The sequence below is a fragment of the Thunnus albacares genome, chromosome 7, assembly GCF_914725855.1.
Source record: "Thunnus albacares chromosome 7, fThuAlb1.1, whole genome shotgun sequence".
Taxonomy (NCBI): Eukaryota; Metazoa; Chordata; class Actinopteri; order Scombriformes; family Scombridae; genus Thunnus; species Thunnus albacares.
This window is the reverse complement of record NC_058112.1, coordinates 4,113,906-4,128,886: the sequence shown is the minus strand read 5'-3', so window position 1 is coordinate 4,128,886 and position 14,981 is coordinate 4,113,906. Positions and strand designations below refer to the sequence as shown.

Sequence of the window (14,981 nt, the reverse complement as noted above, 5' to 3'; positions counted from 1 at the left end):
AAGTTGTTGAGATATTTGTGTGTGGACCAAAGTGGTGGACCAACTGACTGACAGACCAACACTGCCATCCCTAGAGCCATGGCTAGCCAAAAAAAAAAAAAAAGAAGAAAAAAAAGTGGGATGTTAAACTAACTTAATGACTAAAACTTTACCCAAAGAGTAGACAAACTGAGCTACAACCAATGAAAGAAAAAAGATTTTTTTTAAGAAGTCGAATCTGGACTAACTTTGTAGTGGTCAATCAACACATATAGTGGTCAGAACTCTTTTCCAATTATTCAGCGTCAGTTTCAGAGCTAATTTGCTCTGTAGACCTGCCCAACCGGCCAGTTAGTGTAGAACTAGGACCAATAGGTTGAAGGGCAGCCCTCTTGGCTCCTGACTAAAACTGTGCATATTAGCAGCAATTTTTCCTAGGTTGGTCAAGGATCTGGTTTGTCATTTGAAGGCACCCCTCAAAGAGTTGCTATATCCAAACTTAATAAGAACACACATCTTCTCACTTACCTTTTGTGGCATCCAGCCATACAGATGAGATTGGTTTTTGTCTGCAATGGATTTACGATATCTGTTTCTGAAATTTCTGCTAACAAACCAATACAGCTGAGGTAAATGGAGTTTTATTTGTGGTGCTCACAGCATTAAAAAATACTTTCAGTCAAATTTGATTATCCCAAATATCCTTTATAGGTAGGTTAGTGAAGCAAGACCCATTTTTCTATCTTAAGACCATGAAGACGGTCCCTCTTCATGTCAAAATATGTCAAAAAGTCAAAATGTACTATGTACTATGTCTGTACTAGGGACTCCTCTGATAGTGAAGACAGACTGTTCACCTGGACTTTTATTTTATTACATTATCCATCACATCCGTTATATTTAAGATTCATATTTTGATCATCTTTAAAGTAGTCTCTGTATATACTTTTATCATATCTATATCTATCTATCTATCTATCTATCTATCTATCTATCTATCTATCTATCTATCTATCTATCTATCTATCTAATCTTATTTCTCTGCCAACATTGTGCCAGTAGGTGGCGGTAATGCGCCTGTAAACTGGCCAGTCAGCCTCCAGAAGAAGACTTCCTCCTCCTCACTAAAGGGAGGGTTGTGGTAAAAACACTGGTGGAGAAATGCCAGGAGGACGTTCATTCTCTCCCTGTGATTAAACGCATAGATTCAACCGCCATAAAAATAATAAGAGGAAACGCATAGATTTGTTTCGGGTGAGGGTTAGTGCAGGCAAAATGTCGTCTTGGGCGAAATCATCTTCAGCTGCACGGCGGCCACCGGCGAACCCAAACGGAAGGTAAGCGGAGCGGTTCGCTGTAGCAAGTTTAGCATTAGCAGCTAACAGTTGCAGCCACAGCACAAAGCTAGAAGGGAGGGGGGTTACCAACCGCTGTCTTCCTTGTATCAATGTATGTTAGTAGAGGTTAGTTATATTTGACAAGATACTTGAAAAACTCCTTATTGTGTTGTGCAGTGCGCAGCAACTGCGGTTGTTCCGGAGAACAGCGCCTTACCCCACTAGAGAGGAGAGGACCGAGGACCTGAAGGATGCTCTGGACAGGTAGCAGCATTAACGTTACACTCCTCTAACTCAAAATGTTTGTGTGTTAGTAAATGGACATTACATGGATCACAATCCCGTTGCATCTGGAAGGCTTTGTGTTTGAGTTTCAAGCTTCAAATTGAAGTGGACACCTTTTGACGTTTGTTTCATGCCATTTATATCGAAGGAATAGCTCCAGTTTAAATTACTTTAATTTTACTGTTAAGTTTTATTCAGATTCATTTTAGGTTATATTTAGGATCATTTAGCACAATCTTCTGTAAAAGTGTAACTATCTCAGAGGAAAGAAAAAAAATCCAAAGGCTAGCCAGTCCATTTGAAAATTTAGGTTGAAATAATAATAATAATACATTTACTTCTACTGCACTTTTAAATCAAAGTGAAACTCAAAGTGCTACAGTTCTAATAACATAGAGAACACAACTAAAAGGGTTACGTGTAACACCATATTATGTTTAGGATATTTCATTATGACTTGTTACTTGTATCTAAAATAAAATAATGTGAATGTAACTGCTCTACTGTTCAATCACATCAGTCAGATTTTAGTAAAACATTGATGCAACATTATTATATTTTCACAGTATGATTCTACTGTAGCTACTCTAAATGTGTATCTTAGTCAAGGTGATCTGCTGTCCCCATACAAGAAACCTGAAAGGACCTTTTTGATTTGTGTAAACCAATAACTTGCCACTTTTGCTCTGCCCCATAATGAATTGGACAAAGTGTCCTATTCTTAAATCCCAGTCCGGTTTTGCAGCCACAGTACATCAACACAAGTGTTTTCATTTATTTTGTCTGGTAGTCTTGTCTTGGGTGTCACAGTGGTTGTTGCACCTGTTAAGTTGGAATAACTGACACCTCTGTGAATTCTCACTCAACCTTGACAAGCAAAGTATTTCAGCAGTTCACGTCTGAATCACCTTAAATGGTATTTCAAGAAAAAATAGGAATTGAAATGTTTGCAATAGCAAGCAATTGATTGTGTATCGACCAGATTATCAGGCATGAGAATGCAACATCAAAAATAATGTATATTCATTTCTAGACCCAGGTTCTTTGAAGCACACTTTTGTTTTGGGGGTTTGAAAGAAGCTTCCTCCAGTTTCTCAGTTTTTCTCACATCTTGATAATATCAAGTCATCATGGCCTTGTGAACAGAAGGCATAGAAATGCTTCCTTCATTAAACCATAAGAGTAAAAGAAACACCTGTCTCACCACTTTCCTTTCAGTTATGAAGAACTAGAGCAAATGCAAAACTACAGTGGAAGTGTGAAGTACGAGGGGTACAAGCATCAACCAAATGGTGAGACTCCTCACATTCATCACTAAAACACACTAACAAGTTCGCACCAGTCAAACTTGGTATGTTTTTTGTTTTTTTTTGTTTTTTAATGTGGCACACAGAAACCTTGCACACCAAGACTAATCCTATTAAAAATTCTCACAATGAAAATGCATGCCTTGTTAGTCCTCAGCTGCATTTTAAATCACATAAAACTTTTGTTCAATAGCTGATAACCTATTGCTTTAAGCTTCAGATATATCCTCTTAAGTTATGGTGTGTCAAATATACAGTTTACAGGAAAGTTAAATGGTAAAGTTGTAATCCTTACAATTTCGGTCCTGGTTCATTTGGGGATACCCGTGATTACCGTGGTAACGACAGTTTGTAGTTTAACACTACGGTATGCACTTTTTGAGCAGCTACTTTGTCAGAAATACAGCAGAAGAGCAGGTCGGTCAAAAATAATGGCCACTGTGATATGATCCAATGCTGCACATGGCATGAATAGTTTTCCGTACAACAGCAATGCCCCAGTAAAGTTGGTTATCTTGCTGAGGACTTGGAGATGTGCAGCCTGTCACCTGCAGCTCTTGATCTGACATCCCACTTTGGCTGCTCCTTCTTATTCCATTGCTCTCTTGCAAAAGAAAAAGTGATCCGCTGATGAACAAATGCCAAAAATGGCTGTTATCTTGCTTTGTACACATTTTTAATAACCAATCATAGTCAGAGCTAACTGCTATGACAATTACGTTACATTTGCTGTGCTGCTTCACAATAAAACCACCCTATGTGTAGCTAGTTGAATGCTTTTAATGTCAAGAAGTGTCAGTAGGAAATGTGTGGTTTGCATTAGCAGTAACTTAATTCAACGCTGATGTGGCTGTAGGAGAGTCACTAGTAAACAGTGACTGTTACGAATAAGATATAATTTCACCAGATTGGTGAAATCCCATTACTCTCACTGCCAGAAGGGGCAGACTAAAGTCCTCCACTCCAACTTTAAGGATTATAATGTTAAAATGTCATTTTATTGTGATTAGTGCTCCAGCCCATGTAGATGTACTGCTGATTGCAAATTCACCAAAAATCTGCTCTTATTTATCTACCTGCATATTTCCCTCTCCTGTCCCCACTCTTTCTCCCTGTACCTCTCCTTCATTCTCTCCCATCTCTTTCACCATCCTCAAACCTCCAGCCAAACCAGAGGGGACTCCAGCAGACAGACGTAAAGCCATGTATCAGAAGTTCTACAGACAGGTGCAGGAGGAGAAGAAGCCGGCTGACTGTGTGGTCCTCTCTGTCACCAACCAGTGCCTGTGAGTACTTTTGACAAAAATCTAAACCACTAGCAGTTAAGGTGAAAATTTGGGTGACTTCTACATACAAGGATTGATAGGATTGACTGGAGGGGTCAGCCAAGAGCATTTGTTTCATTAATTTAGGGCCTGGCTGGATGACTTTCCCCCGTGCTGACCCGATCCTCTGGTTTTATACTAGCATTTATGATGGATGGAGGCTTCAAGCACCACTAAGTGCTTGTTGTCCTGAATGGAGATATCTCATCTGATTGTTCTGATAATTACAAATATGTGTTCAGATTTAGGCAAGGCTTAGCTTACCACCAATATATAACAGACCTGCCAACCTATACACATTTTGCGTAGCAGGTATGCATTTTGACATCATACGCTGGTATGATTTGTCACTCTAAAGTAAGCAAAAAGCTGGTGAGGTCTGCAAAGTCAATTGTGCACATGCGGTACTGAAGTCTAACAGCAAGAGGCAGCAGCATCTAGCCTGCCAAAAAGCAAAAGAAGAAGAAGAGTTCAACCAATCACAGCATCGGATTCATTCCCCTGCCTTCACCCAAATATCAGGCGGGGATGATCCTGATTGACAAACGCGTAATGTCATTTCAAGAGACTGCAAATCGACAGCAACACGACATCGATTTTATCTCTCTCGTTCCCCCTCCTCACTCTGGCTGGCTGGTTCCTCAAGTGAGGATGGTTCTGTTAACTCCTTTACAAAGGAAACAGGACTGGGGTGGATGTGAAAAGTTGACATTGTGAATTGAGTTAACTTAACGCAGACCTGCCAATAACTAATAACGTAATTTGCAAGCTAGCTTTCTAGTTCACCAGGTATTTAAGTTGACAAAGTAATATTAAGTTATATTGTCTGTGTGTCGCAGATTGTTAAACGTGACTTTTCATGTTGCAGCCAAACCCGTAGCCATAATGAGAGGAGCAGGATAAAAAAAAACAAGTGCATGTGCCACAGAAATAACGTTACCTAGAAAGTTACCGGGAGGTGTGTATCATCATGTCATTATAGCCTACCTATAATGAGAAGAGTTGTATTAACCAGCTCTAAAATATTTATGTCACCATAGCCCCAAAATAGGCTGGTTTGGGTTTTACAGCTACATTGTCATTGTCTTTTTAAATTAGCTGAAAATCATATTTTCAAAAATCACATTGGCTTAAAGTTTGATTACTGTGGAGATGTAAACAATAGAAACTATATAAATGCAGCAGTAGTGGTAGTTTGGTATGTAGTAGTGAAATTGTGTTTGTTGGTAAGCTGTGTTTAGGTAAAAGACAAATGGACAAACAGACATAAATGACCAACTAACAGTTTTGACATCTGCAGATATTTTTGTAAACAATTTGTTAATGTTATCAAGAATTTTCATATCAATGCATCCCTCACTTTTTTGTTCTGTCTGCTGCATGCATGCAAATGTTGTACAATGATCCATTGTGTGAATAGCAGTGATTTGCATCTCACACATCTAGTGGTCTGCTACTCAAACAACTCGTCTGGGGTTTGCAGGTCTGATATAATGAGTTGTGTTGACAAGATCATCCCTGACACAGTGAGGCCCTTCCTCAGTTGTGATGCACACCAATGTGCAATAAACTACAAAAAGATCCTCCCATCAAACATCGTAGGCTGTTATGTAAATGTGCCACTCCCAAAACTTGAATTGATCACCAGGGTTACCACACGTTCTGGAAAATGTGGTCAACAGTCGGCCAATTTTCCAGTCTTGGAAAATAAGAGAAAGTAAAATGTCCTGGAAAATTATTTCAACATTTTCCTATTTTCCTTTAGCTGAGAATGAACTGCTAGGGTATCTATCATAGCTCCTCAAAACAGATAACATTGCAATCTGAAAGGGCTTAATTATATTCATGATCATATTAACGTTCAAACGGTAGTTTATGGCCAGAGTATTTTAAATAGGCTGCTCTCGGTTATGTTGTGGAAACACTGTGAACGCACCCCCAAGTCACATCACATGATGACATTACAACTTAAGTGGCCGAAACTCTGAATAATGTAAGTTACATTATCCTTCAAATGTAAATATTAGTCACTGCTGGCTGGAAACTGGTAGTTTTTATTAGGTGTATAGATTAATGTTGCTTTCTTCCCAACTTATTTTAAACAGCTGAATAATGTGAAATTGGTTAGCATGTTTGTTTCAGTTGCTAAAGTTGACATGCTTGCTAGCTTGTTTTGCCTGCAAAGGTTTAAGGTTTGTGATTCAACTTTGGCTAGGAGCAATGGTTTCAAATGTGTGTTGGGTATTGTTGAGAGAAGTCGGGGTCAAAACAATGAATGGGAGCCCACCTATATGTGAGTCAAACACCAACTTAATACTGGATAACGGTACTTGTTCACTTTTCTAGCGTTGTCTCTTATAAAATGTCATCACTTCCATATGGAACCCTATAGTGTACTGTATCAGGTTTCATTTAAGGTATTGGTCTCAAATCTGCAGGCTCTCGGTCTTCTGCAGCTGATTTCATTGTTTTAATCCGAAATGTTCGTTCATGTTATACTTGTTGTAACTCTCACATCCAAATTTACATTCATACTTGGGCCACTGAGAATCTGTGGATTGTACCGCCACATGTACATTTTTCAGATGTGATCTTTAAGGATAAGATATTCTATATTGATGAAATTCTATATTTTTGTTAATGTCAACAAATCCCATGAAAAGACCAAAACCAACAATGAATGAAAGTAACTGTTGAAGATAACCAGTTGATCTTGTGTGTACGTGCATTTGACAGCACCACTCCCAGTGACTTATAAGTATGCAAAGCTCTAAAGTTAGGTGAGAGTCTTCATGATCACTCATCATGACAAAGACACAAAGACAACAAGGCCTAGGTTATCCTTTTACAATAGTGTTTTTACAGTAGTGTCGCATTATGTTTGATTTATGATGACTGACGGGCAGATCCCCGGTTCTCTCCTCCCGGCAGCAATGTCATTGTTCTTAAATGTCTTTAAAGCTGTTTGAGACTACATGAAGTTTATTTTAATACTCCGCACATATTGCTCCCGTTATCCATAGAGCATATTTTACAGTAGAAAGATACTGATAAAGAGCATTTCCACAAACACCAGATTCAAATTTTACTCATTTCATTTAATATGCGTTTTTATTACTGCACCAAAATTGTCTGAAAAGCCACATTTCTATGTGCCATTCAAGCTCACCCGTGAAGAAAGTAGGAACATTGTGAGCTGTTAGCACAGTGACTTTACAACCTCTATCATAAAATGTTCTTTATCCATGACTAAATTCATAACATAATCAATTTTATTTTTCTTTATGCGTTCTAAGAATATGCAAGCTAGGCTATAATGTAATGCAGTTTTAAATAAGAAACTGATTTGTTTGCACCTGTGTCAAACACACACACACCTTTCCACCAAAGCTTCAAAGTTCTTTAATACACTCCATTAAATAACTCCCATTTACTGTACATATCAAATATAACTTGGATAACACATTCTCACAAAACAACATAATATCATACTTTTAAAAAGGCTGCTATTGTTACATACTTTACTATATACTACTTGTTACATATAGTTATATACTAGTGACATGCTACACACAAAAGCATTTTTCATGATGAATAAAAATTTTCGCTGTTTGTGAAGATTCTCAGTCATTCCGTTCCTGGTTGTCCAAGGAGGGTTGGATCGAGGGCAACTTAACTTCCTGGTTGTAGATACTTGAAGACGTTTCACCTCTCATCCAAAGGGCTTCTTCAGTTCTGACAGGTGGGGAGCCCCAGCTATTTAACCTCTGTGGGGTCGTTATCAAGGTCATTGATACCGCTTGGTTCGTTAGTGCTCCTGGCTGTCGTAACGACAAGTGTAAACGAAAGTCGTTGGAGTTGTCACATTAGGCCAAATGTGAATGGTTGTTAAGTCTCCTAGGAAAGGATGAAAGGACAGCATTGTAGGTGGGGGGTAAGTGGTGTCATAGACCTCCTCCCCTGTTGAGGGATGGTTTCTCTACTTTGACGTAGACCGCTTCCTTCATTCCTCTTTCAAACCGTCTGTCCTCCCTATCCTAAATATGCATGTTGTCTTCAAAAAAGTGTCCCTTATCTTTCAGGTGTAGGTAAACTGCTGAGTCTTGACATGAAGAGCTGGCCCTTCTGTGTTGAGCCATGCGTTTTGTTAAATGGTTGTTTAGTTTCCCCAATATAAAAGTCTGTGAATTCTTCATTGCATTGATATGCCTACACTAGATTGCTTTTCTTGTGTTTGGGTGTGTGGTCTTTTGGTTAGACTGTCTGTTGAAAATCCTCCTGAGTTTATCAGATACTCCAGACACGAAAGGAATGATGATGTTTATTCTTCTTTTCATCACCACCTGCGGGGTTGTTGTTCTTCCTGGAGTTTGTGGCTGTTTTTACAAAGGTCTAGTTGGGGTATCCACAAGCTTCTTGGGCCTGGGCACTTGGTACATTATCAGCTCGGTGGTGCACGGTTCTGATAACTCCTAGCTTATGCTCCAGTAGGGGTGCAACAGGTCATAGTTGATCCCTGATCCGTACAGATCGCCCCCCATGGTACGGCACGCATGTGAACCGCGGATTAATTGCAAAATTTAATATCTCATTTAAAATAAAGTAAACAAACTGCTGTAAGTACAAGTCATAGACAGACAGCGCGTCGCTAACAGAGATTTTGAAGAGCAACAACCAAACCAGCATTTAACGGGTCCATAGTGACATCTGCAGCTTTGTTTACACACTGTTTAATGTGCTGCAGCTGAGCAGCTAATTAGCTACGTAGCTGCTAACTGATGTTAGCGGTGCAATTTTCCCCGGTTAATGTTTGTTTGGTGGCTCATTGAACAAACTAAACTGCAGTACAAGATGTGTGTTCATGTTTGTAAGTTATGAAGTTTTGATGATGTGGACACAGGCTGTTGTTTCATTCACTAATGTTACCATGTTTAAAGGAAGAAGGTATCATGCTTCATATTGTAATTTAATTTATCAATTTAGCTTTGAATATTTTATATATTTTAAGATTTTATTTAAATATTGGACATCTTACATCTTACAGAATATATGGATTACAAAGTTTTGTCCCAGCCGCCCCCCCCCCCCCCTTTTTTTTTTTTTTTTTTTTTTTTTTTTTGCTGATCTGAAAAATGATCCGATCCGTGACACGATCCGAACCGTGAGTTTTGTGACCCGTTGCACCCCTAGTGGTGACAGTCAAACAGTAAGTATTGGTCTGTGTGTGCGGGTTTCCTGTATACTCCAATGTGGAAGCTCCTGTCCTCTTCATTATTTACAGCACAGTCTAAAAAGGCCAAGCTGTTGTTCCCGACATCCTCTCGTGTGAACTTGATGTTACTGTCCACTGAGTTAATGTGTTCTGTGAAGGCTTGTACCTCCTGGGTTTTAATTTTGACCCATGTGTCGTCTACATATCTAAACCAGTGGTTGTTACTGTCTTATTCACTGTTGTCTTTCTCAACATTTTGCTAATGGTTGAGCAGTGGATGCTGTATTCACCTTATAAATCGAGACCATTAAATTGATCTGCCCTCACCTAATTTGATGACAATTGTTTACAAAGACTGCTCTGTAATGTCGATACTGCGTCATCATATGTTAAAAGTAATAGTATAAATACATAAAACATTTACACTCACTACACAATGCAACCTCAAAAAGTAATTAATGCACGACGTACTCGCACAAAAATGGCAACCATGAAGTTTGACAAATACAGCATCTGTGTCTGCATTTATGTTAATTTTCTGGTTAGTAGCTAACTAAGCAATAGACTAACACTGAAGTGACAAAAGCGCTAACGTTTGCTACTAAACTACTATTTATGTTACCTAGTGCACGGGCCAGTGCTTGTTATTAGCATGCAACCAAGCATTTATTATCTAAACAAAATGGATGTAACTTATCAGTGCCAGAGCATGCTTATAGACTATTTATTTTATTCTTTAGGTCAGAAATTGTGTATGTTACAGGGCTCTATCCACTGGGATTATAAATACAGGCAAAGTTTGTGGTAAATTCAACAATATAGGTGTAGATATTAGTTAAATGTTTCTTTTTTTTCTTTTTTTTAAGTCTTCTTCAGCTGTGCTAGAAAAACTGCTTGGTCCCATCTTATTGCTATGTACTTGTTCTCAGCTGTTAGTTGGGATTTAGAATATAGATATAACAGCATGACCGACATTTATACATAGTATAAACGGCACTCATTTTTGCACAATACATTCATTCAAAAGAAACTTTTCAGCACAGTAACTCATGAGTAGCTAATGACTTATACTCACTGTTGTGTACCATGGTCTGCAATTGTAGTTGCAACGTCAATGTCAAATGTATATTGCAGATGTTATGGAATACTCCTTCTGAAAACCTAGTTTGAATATCACATAGATTTAAATGGTGACTCAGTTTTGCTGTGGAAAAAAAGGTCTAGGCAAACTTCTTTAACCACTCTTTCAACAAAAGAAAATTGTCCTTTTGTCATTTTATTGGTAGTACATTTTCGGTACAATATGGCTATCACTTGCAGGTGTGCCTCCCTACATTGGCCACTGCGGACAGACAAACTGCTAACTGTGGTAAATGGGGCTTTTTATTTAGCCACACTACTCCTCATATAGGTTTGCCTACTTCTAGTTAGTGGATGACTTCCTATTTTTTGCCAGAATAAGTATCTTTGACTCTAAAAAAAGTTTTTTTCCTGTATGATTGCTGAATGTTGGAGCAAGGTGTAAGTCTAGGAAAAAGCTCCTGCTCTGTAAGTCATGGGACTGATATAAAAATATTTAAAAAACGCAACATTTACCATTGACCCTTTACTGCCCGTTCACACATACAGACTCAAACACTAGAGGCACAACATGTTGCCATTGTTATTGGAACCTCCAAATACCAGCCTGGCACCAACTCCAGTGGTTGAAGACTCAAAAGTGCACACTGCCAACAGCTGTTTATAACAGTGTTAAGTTTTTTGGTGTTTTCCTTTGACAGGACCACAATTCTTTGAAAAACTTACACAGCTTCACCAGAGGAATACGACTCTCTGTTTTACCTTATTTATAACCTAAACACATGCAACACTTACGACTCCTTGCCAATTAAGGTGCATACACTCTCTTACATTCTCAGAGATTTGATTTCGGTTTATCTTTCTGCCAGCTGAGTCACCTAATATAGAGATGTCACGTTAACAAAGTGTTTCTCTTCCTCTCAAAGGGATTACCCCAAATCGCTAGGCCAGTGCTTGCAGGAGCGTGGCCTATCAGTGGAAATGCTCTACCTTCAGGCGGAGTCGGGCCTGACCCGGGCCCTGCAGGATGTGCGAGCAGACGGCTCCCCGTTATGTATTCTGGTGGAGCACACAAACGTAGCTCTGTCCTCCTGCACTGTTATCATATTCTCAGAATCCCTCAAAAGTAAGTCCCTACCCCTCATTCCTTCAAACTTAGCCAAACCACCGCAGTTAAAACCCTCCATCCCTTTTCTAGGCTCACTTCTACTGATGGTGTAGTGACGATGTTCATTTTTAAAATCTACCAACATCCAAAATGAAATAAAAACAAGACATACTTCCATTAAATACCCCAACATGCACACTTCAAATGCTTTAATTCTGCACTCAGCAGTTGTAACAAACCTACACAATATTCATTCAGTTTATACATCAGTGGCAGTCAGCAGATCCTCCACTAGCTGCTACTGGTATACACTTGAACACTGAATAAAACAACTGAATAAAATCTAAAAGTAGCCAAATTAGTGTGTAAAAAGAAAAATAAATTTTGTTACAACTTAGGGGTTTTTTTGTTGCTCATGCCATTGGTTTTACCAGTTATGATAACACTGTACTCACCATAGTAATTGCTGAGATCTCAGAACTACGGCTACAATGCGGCAAGAAATATAAATTGCTAGATAAGTTCTAAATGACCCACCAGGTCAAACTTAATTGGAAGAGAAAATAAGGCTTCCTGGTTCAAGCTTCTGTATTTGCCATAGAAGGGCACATTCATGTCTTTTTGTGAAATCAGGGATTACTAGTGGTCACCAGTTGATCAGACAGTGATTTTTATCAAGACCAGTTATCCTAAATGTCATGTTTCATATTGAAATACAGTTGAGTAAAGACATGAGATGTTTTCATAACCAATAGAACTGATGGCCCGAGGTACAAAATTTAAACCCATGTTGAAATAAATCCTAGTTTTTTGATTTGACTCAGTTTGGAATACTAGAACAATTCACTATATCTACAACCTGATCTTCATACAACTGATCAAAAAATCGACAAATAGCGTGCAGAACTATATTTCCCCTGTGCTTTTTTCTATATTTATAATAAAAACAATTTCCTAATCTCTGCACTGAGTGTGCAGAAATCATTAAGCAACCTGTCTGATTTAAGATACCCCACAAAAACTGATCTTTTTTTAAAATAGCACAGCATGCACAGACAAATCTGCATAATTCAAATGTCAAATCTACACAATATAAAATAAGAACATCAAAACTGTGCAGAGTGATGTAATTTTTCAATGATGTTACACTGTGTAGCTCACAACAGAAACATGAAAACCAAAAGATGCACTAAAAATACACTTTTTGGTCTACACCACCAGAATAAAATTAATCAATGTATGTCTTTAAAGCTAATTTTAAAAAATGAAATTATTCATTGCACCAGAAATAAATACAGATCAAATCATCTAAAGTTAAATCATTGCTCATAAAATATGTCCAGCAACATAATGCAACACATTTTTAAGTTACTGATAAACGCACACCTCTATCCAAACTGCATGCCACTCATCGCCCCTCTTTTTCCAACAAACCACAACTCATACTCAAAATACCTTCTCAAAAGTACTACCTACCGAAGTACCAAATATCAGCATGACACAAATATTCTTTAAGAACCCAATTCATTTTTACTGCAAATTTCTACGGCTTTGGCTCATTTTATTTTACTTTCTCCCCCTCCAGTCCCTTGACACCACAACTCTAACTCTCCCATTTCGCCCCCAGTCCATCGCAACATGCCCAAAGACCAGGCCATGGACTTTGTTGCAGCAGAGTACAGTCGTGGACTCGTCAAAGAACGCCCGTCAAGGGATCCCGCAGACATCGCAGCACAGGCATCACAGTTGCTGGATGATTTTCTGGATCGAGAAAAGATTGAGCGCCACAGTGTTCCTTCCGAAACCCGTCAGCTCCTCATGCTGTTGACCGAGGGGGTGCATCTTTACCCCGAGGAGCTGGAAACCATCTCAGAGTACGTCCGTTCCCGGCAGGTGCATGCACAAGGTAGGACACTCATCACGCTGTAGTACCTACACTATCTAGGACTGGTGCTGTGTCAATATTACCGATTGGACCTTTAACTCCTTATCGTCCCCTGTTTCCTTTCCTTCTCTTTGGGTCATGTCTTTCCTGTCTACTGTGGTTCTTCCTCTCTCTCCAGCCTCCAACACTGAGGGGGAGAGGGGGAACATGTTACCTCCAGGACTGGGGAAACCACCTCCTCTGCTCCCAACTCCACCCGGGCCCCCTCAGCCCCAGCCTGCAACCGGAGCAGGGGGACCCATGGGGAACCACTCACCACCTCCACCTGTTCCTCTTTTGCCTTCACCAGGTTAGACTGCAGACTTGACTACTTACTTGACTTTTTAAAGGGTATTTTTAAATTTGTGTTCATTTCAAGGGTGTAAAAACCATATACCCCGCTACCACATTTTTAAAAATTCAAACTTTGTCCTCCTTGTTTTAAGAGAAAATTATGTTAATTTTGTATTCAGGCACACTTGAGGTGTTGATGTTGACATGGAATGGTTCCATCTTGTCATGATGTCCTCTAAGTAAAAGAGTAATGTTTTTCACCCAGATCTGTTTTGTGTCGCTTTTTTTTTTATTTTTTAGGTTCGTATCCCAAAACAAAACCTCCCCCATTGCTGTCGTTGCATCGGCCTCCTGGTCCATCACTAGGGCCCCCATCTTCACGGGGCCCACCTTCCTCACACAGTCCTTACGGCGCCCCTGGCTTGCCTCGTGGGCCCCTTCTCCACCATGCGCCTCCATACCACCCAAGCCCCAGGGGCCCCCATGGGACTAGAGGAGCCCCTCCCTCTCTGAAGAGTTCTCGCCCTCCACTTTTATCTGCGCCAGGTGCATATAATATCATAATCATTTTTTTCTTCACCTTTGTCTTGACAATTTCAGTCCTTTTTATTAAATGCATATGGCTCTCAAAGATTGTAATTCTGAATTTGTATATAGAAACATTGAATTAAAACAGAGCACTTAGATATAAACAAACAATACAATTTAATTTAACCTTGTTGTATAACATTCTTTTGTCTTTTTTCCCTCTTCTCCTCTCCCCTCCCCGCTCTCTTTCTGCTCAGGTGGCCCTCTTCCACGACCGAGTGGCCCCCGACACTAAGAAAAGACTAAGACATACACACACACACACACACACACACAGGCTACCAGTGCCAGCACTGTACTCTTGAGCAAAAGACTCCTGGCCACTGCGTAGGATTCCTGTTCGGGCAATTTGACCTTTTTTAAATAAAAGTAGTAAATCAGTTTCCGTTGGATGGAAATGATGGGTCATGTCAGATATTATTATCTGAGGTTTATTATTGTGGATGGATTGACAGAGAATGGCAGTATTCTAGTGACTGGTCATGTATTTTTTTTTGAAGATCCTTCTGTCATCATGGTTAATTTTTTCTGTGTATAGTGCA

At 39.3% G+C, this 14,981-nt stretch overlaps 1 protein-coding gene across 1 annotated transcript; it reads left to right on the top strand.

The window, feature by feature from the left end:
- The first annotated feature begins 1,076 nt into the window (after positions 1-1,076).
- si:ch211-216l23.2 (uncharacterized protein LOC565061 homolog) lies at positions 1,077-14,820 on the top strand. The gene is made up of 9 exons (XM_044356423.1): positions 1,077-1,316; positions 1,494-1,580; positions 2,820-2,893; positions 4,074-4,194; positions 11,452-11,651; positions 13,261-13,539; positions 13,697-13,867; positions 14,152-14,397; positions 14,637-14,820. Exons 1-9 carry the CDS (start codon positions 1,255-1,257, stop codon positions 14,672-14,674), a joined length of 1,278 nt encoding a protein of 425 aa, XP_044212358.1. The 5' UTR covers positions 1,077-1,254; the 3' UTR covers positions 14,675-14,820.
- The last annotated feature ends 161 nt before the right edge of the window (positions 14,821-14,981 follow it).

What these genes read in the sequence shown, in the direction of transcription:
- si:ch211-216l23.2 (XM_044356423.1), top strand. Translation starts at nt 1,255, where the DNA reads ATGTCGTCTTGGGCGAAATCATCTTCAGCTGCACGGCGGCCACCGGCG. An exon ending in CCGGCAGGTGCATGCACAAG is followed by an intron (nt 13,540 to 13,696) that starts GTAGGACACTCA and finishes CTCTCTCTCCAG; the next exon opens with CCTCCAACACTGAGGGGGAG. An exon ending in TCCTCTTTTGCCTTCACCAG is followed by an intron (nt 13,868 to 14,151) that starts GTTAGACTGCAG and finishes TTTATTTTTTAG; the next exon opens with GTTCGTATCCCAAAACAAAA.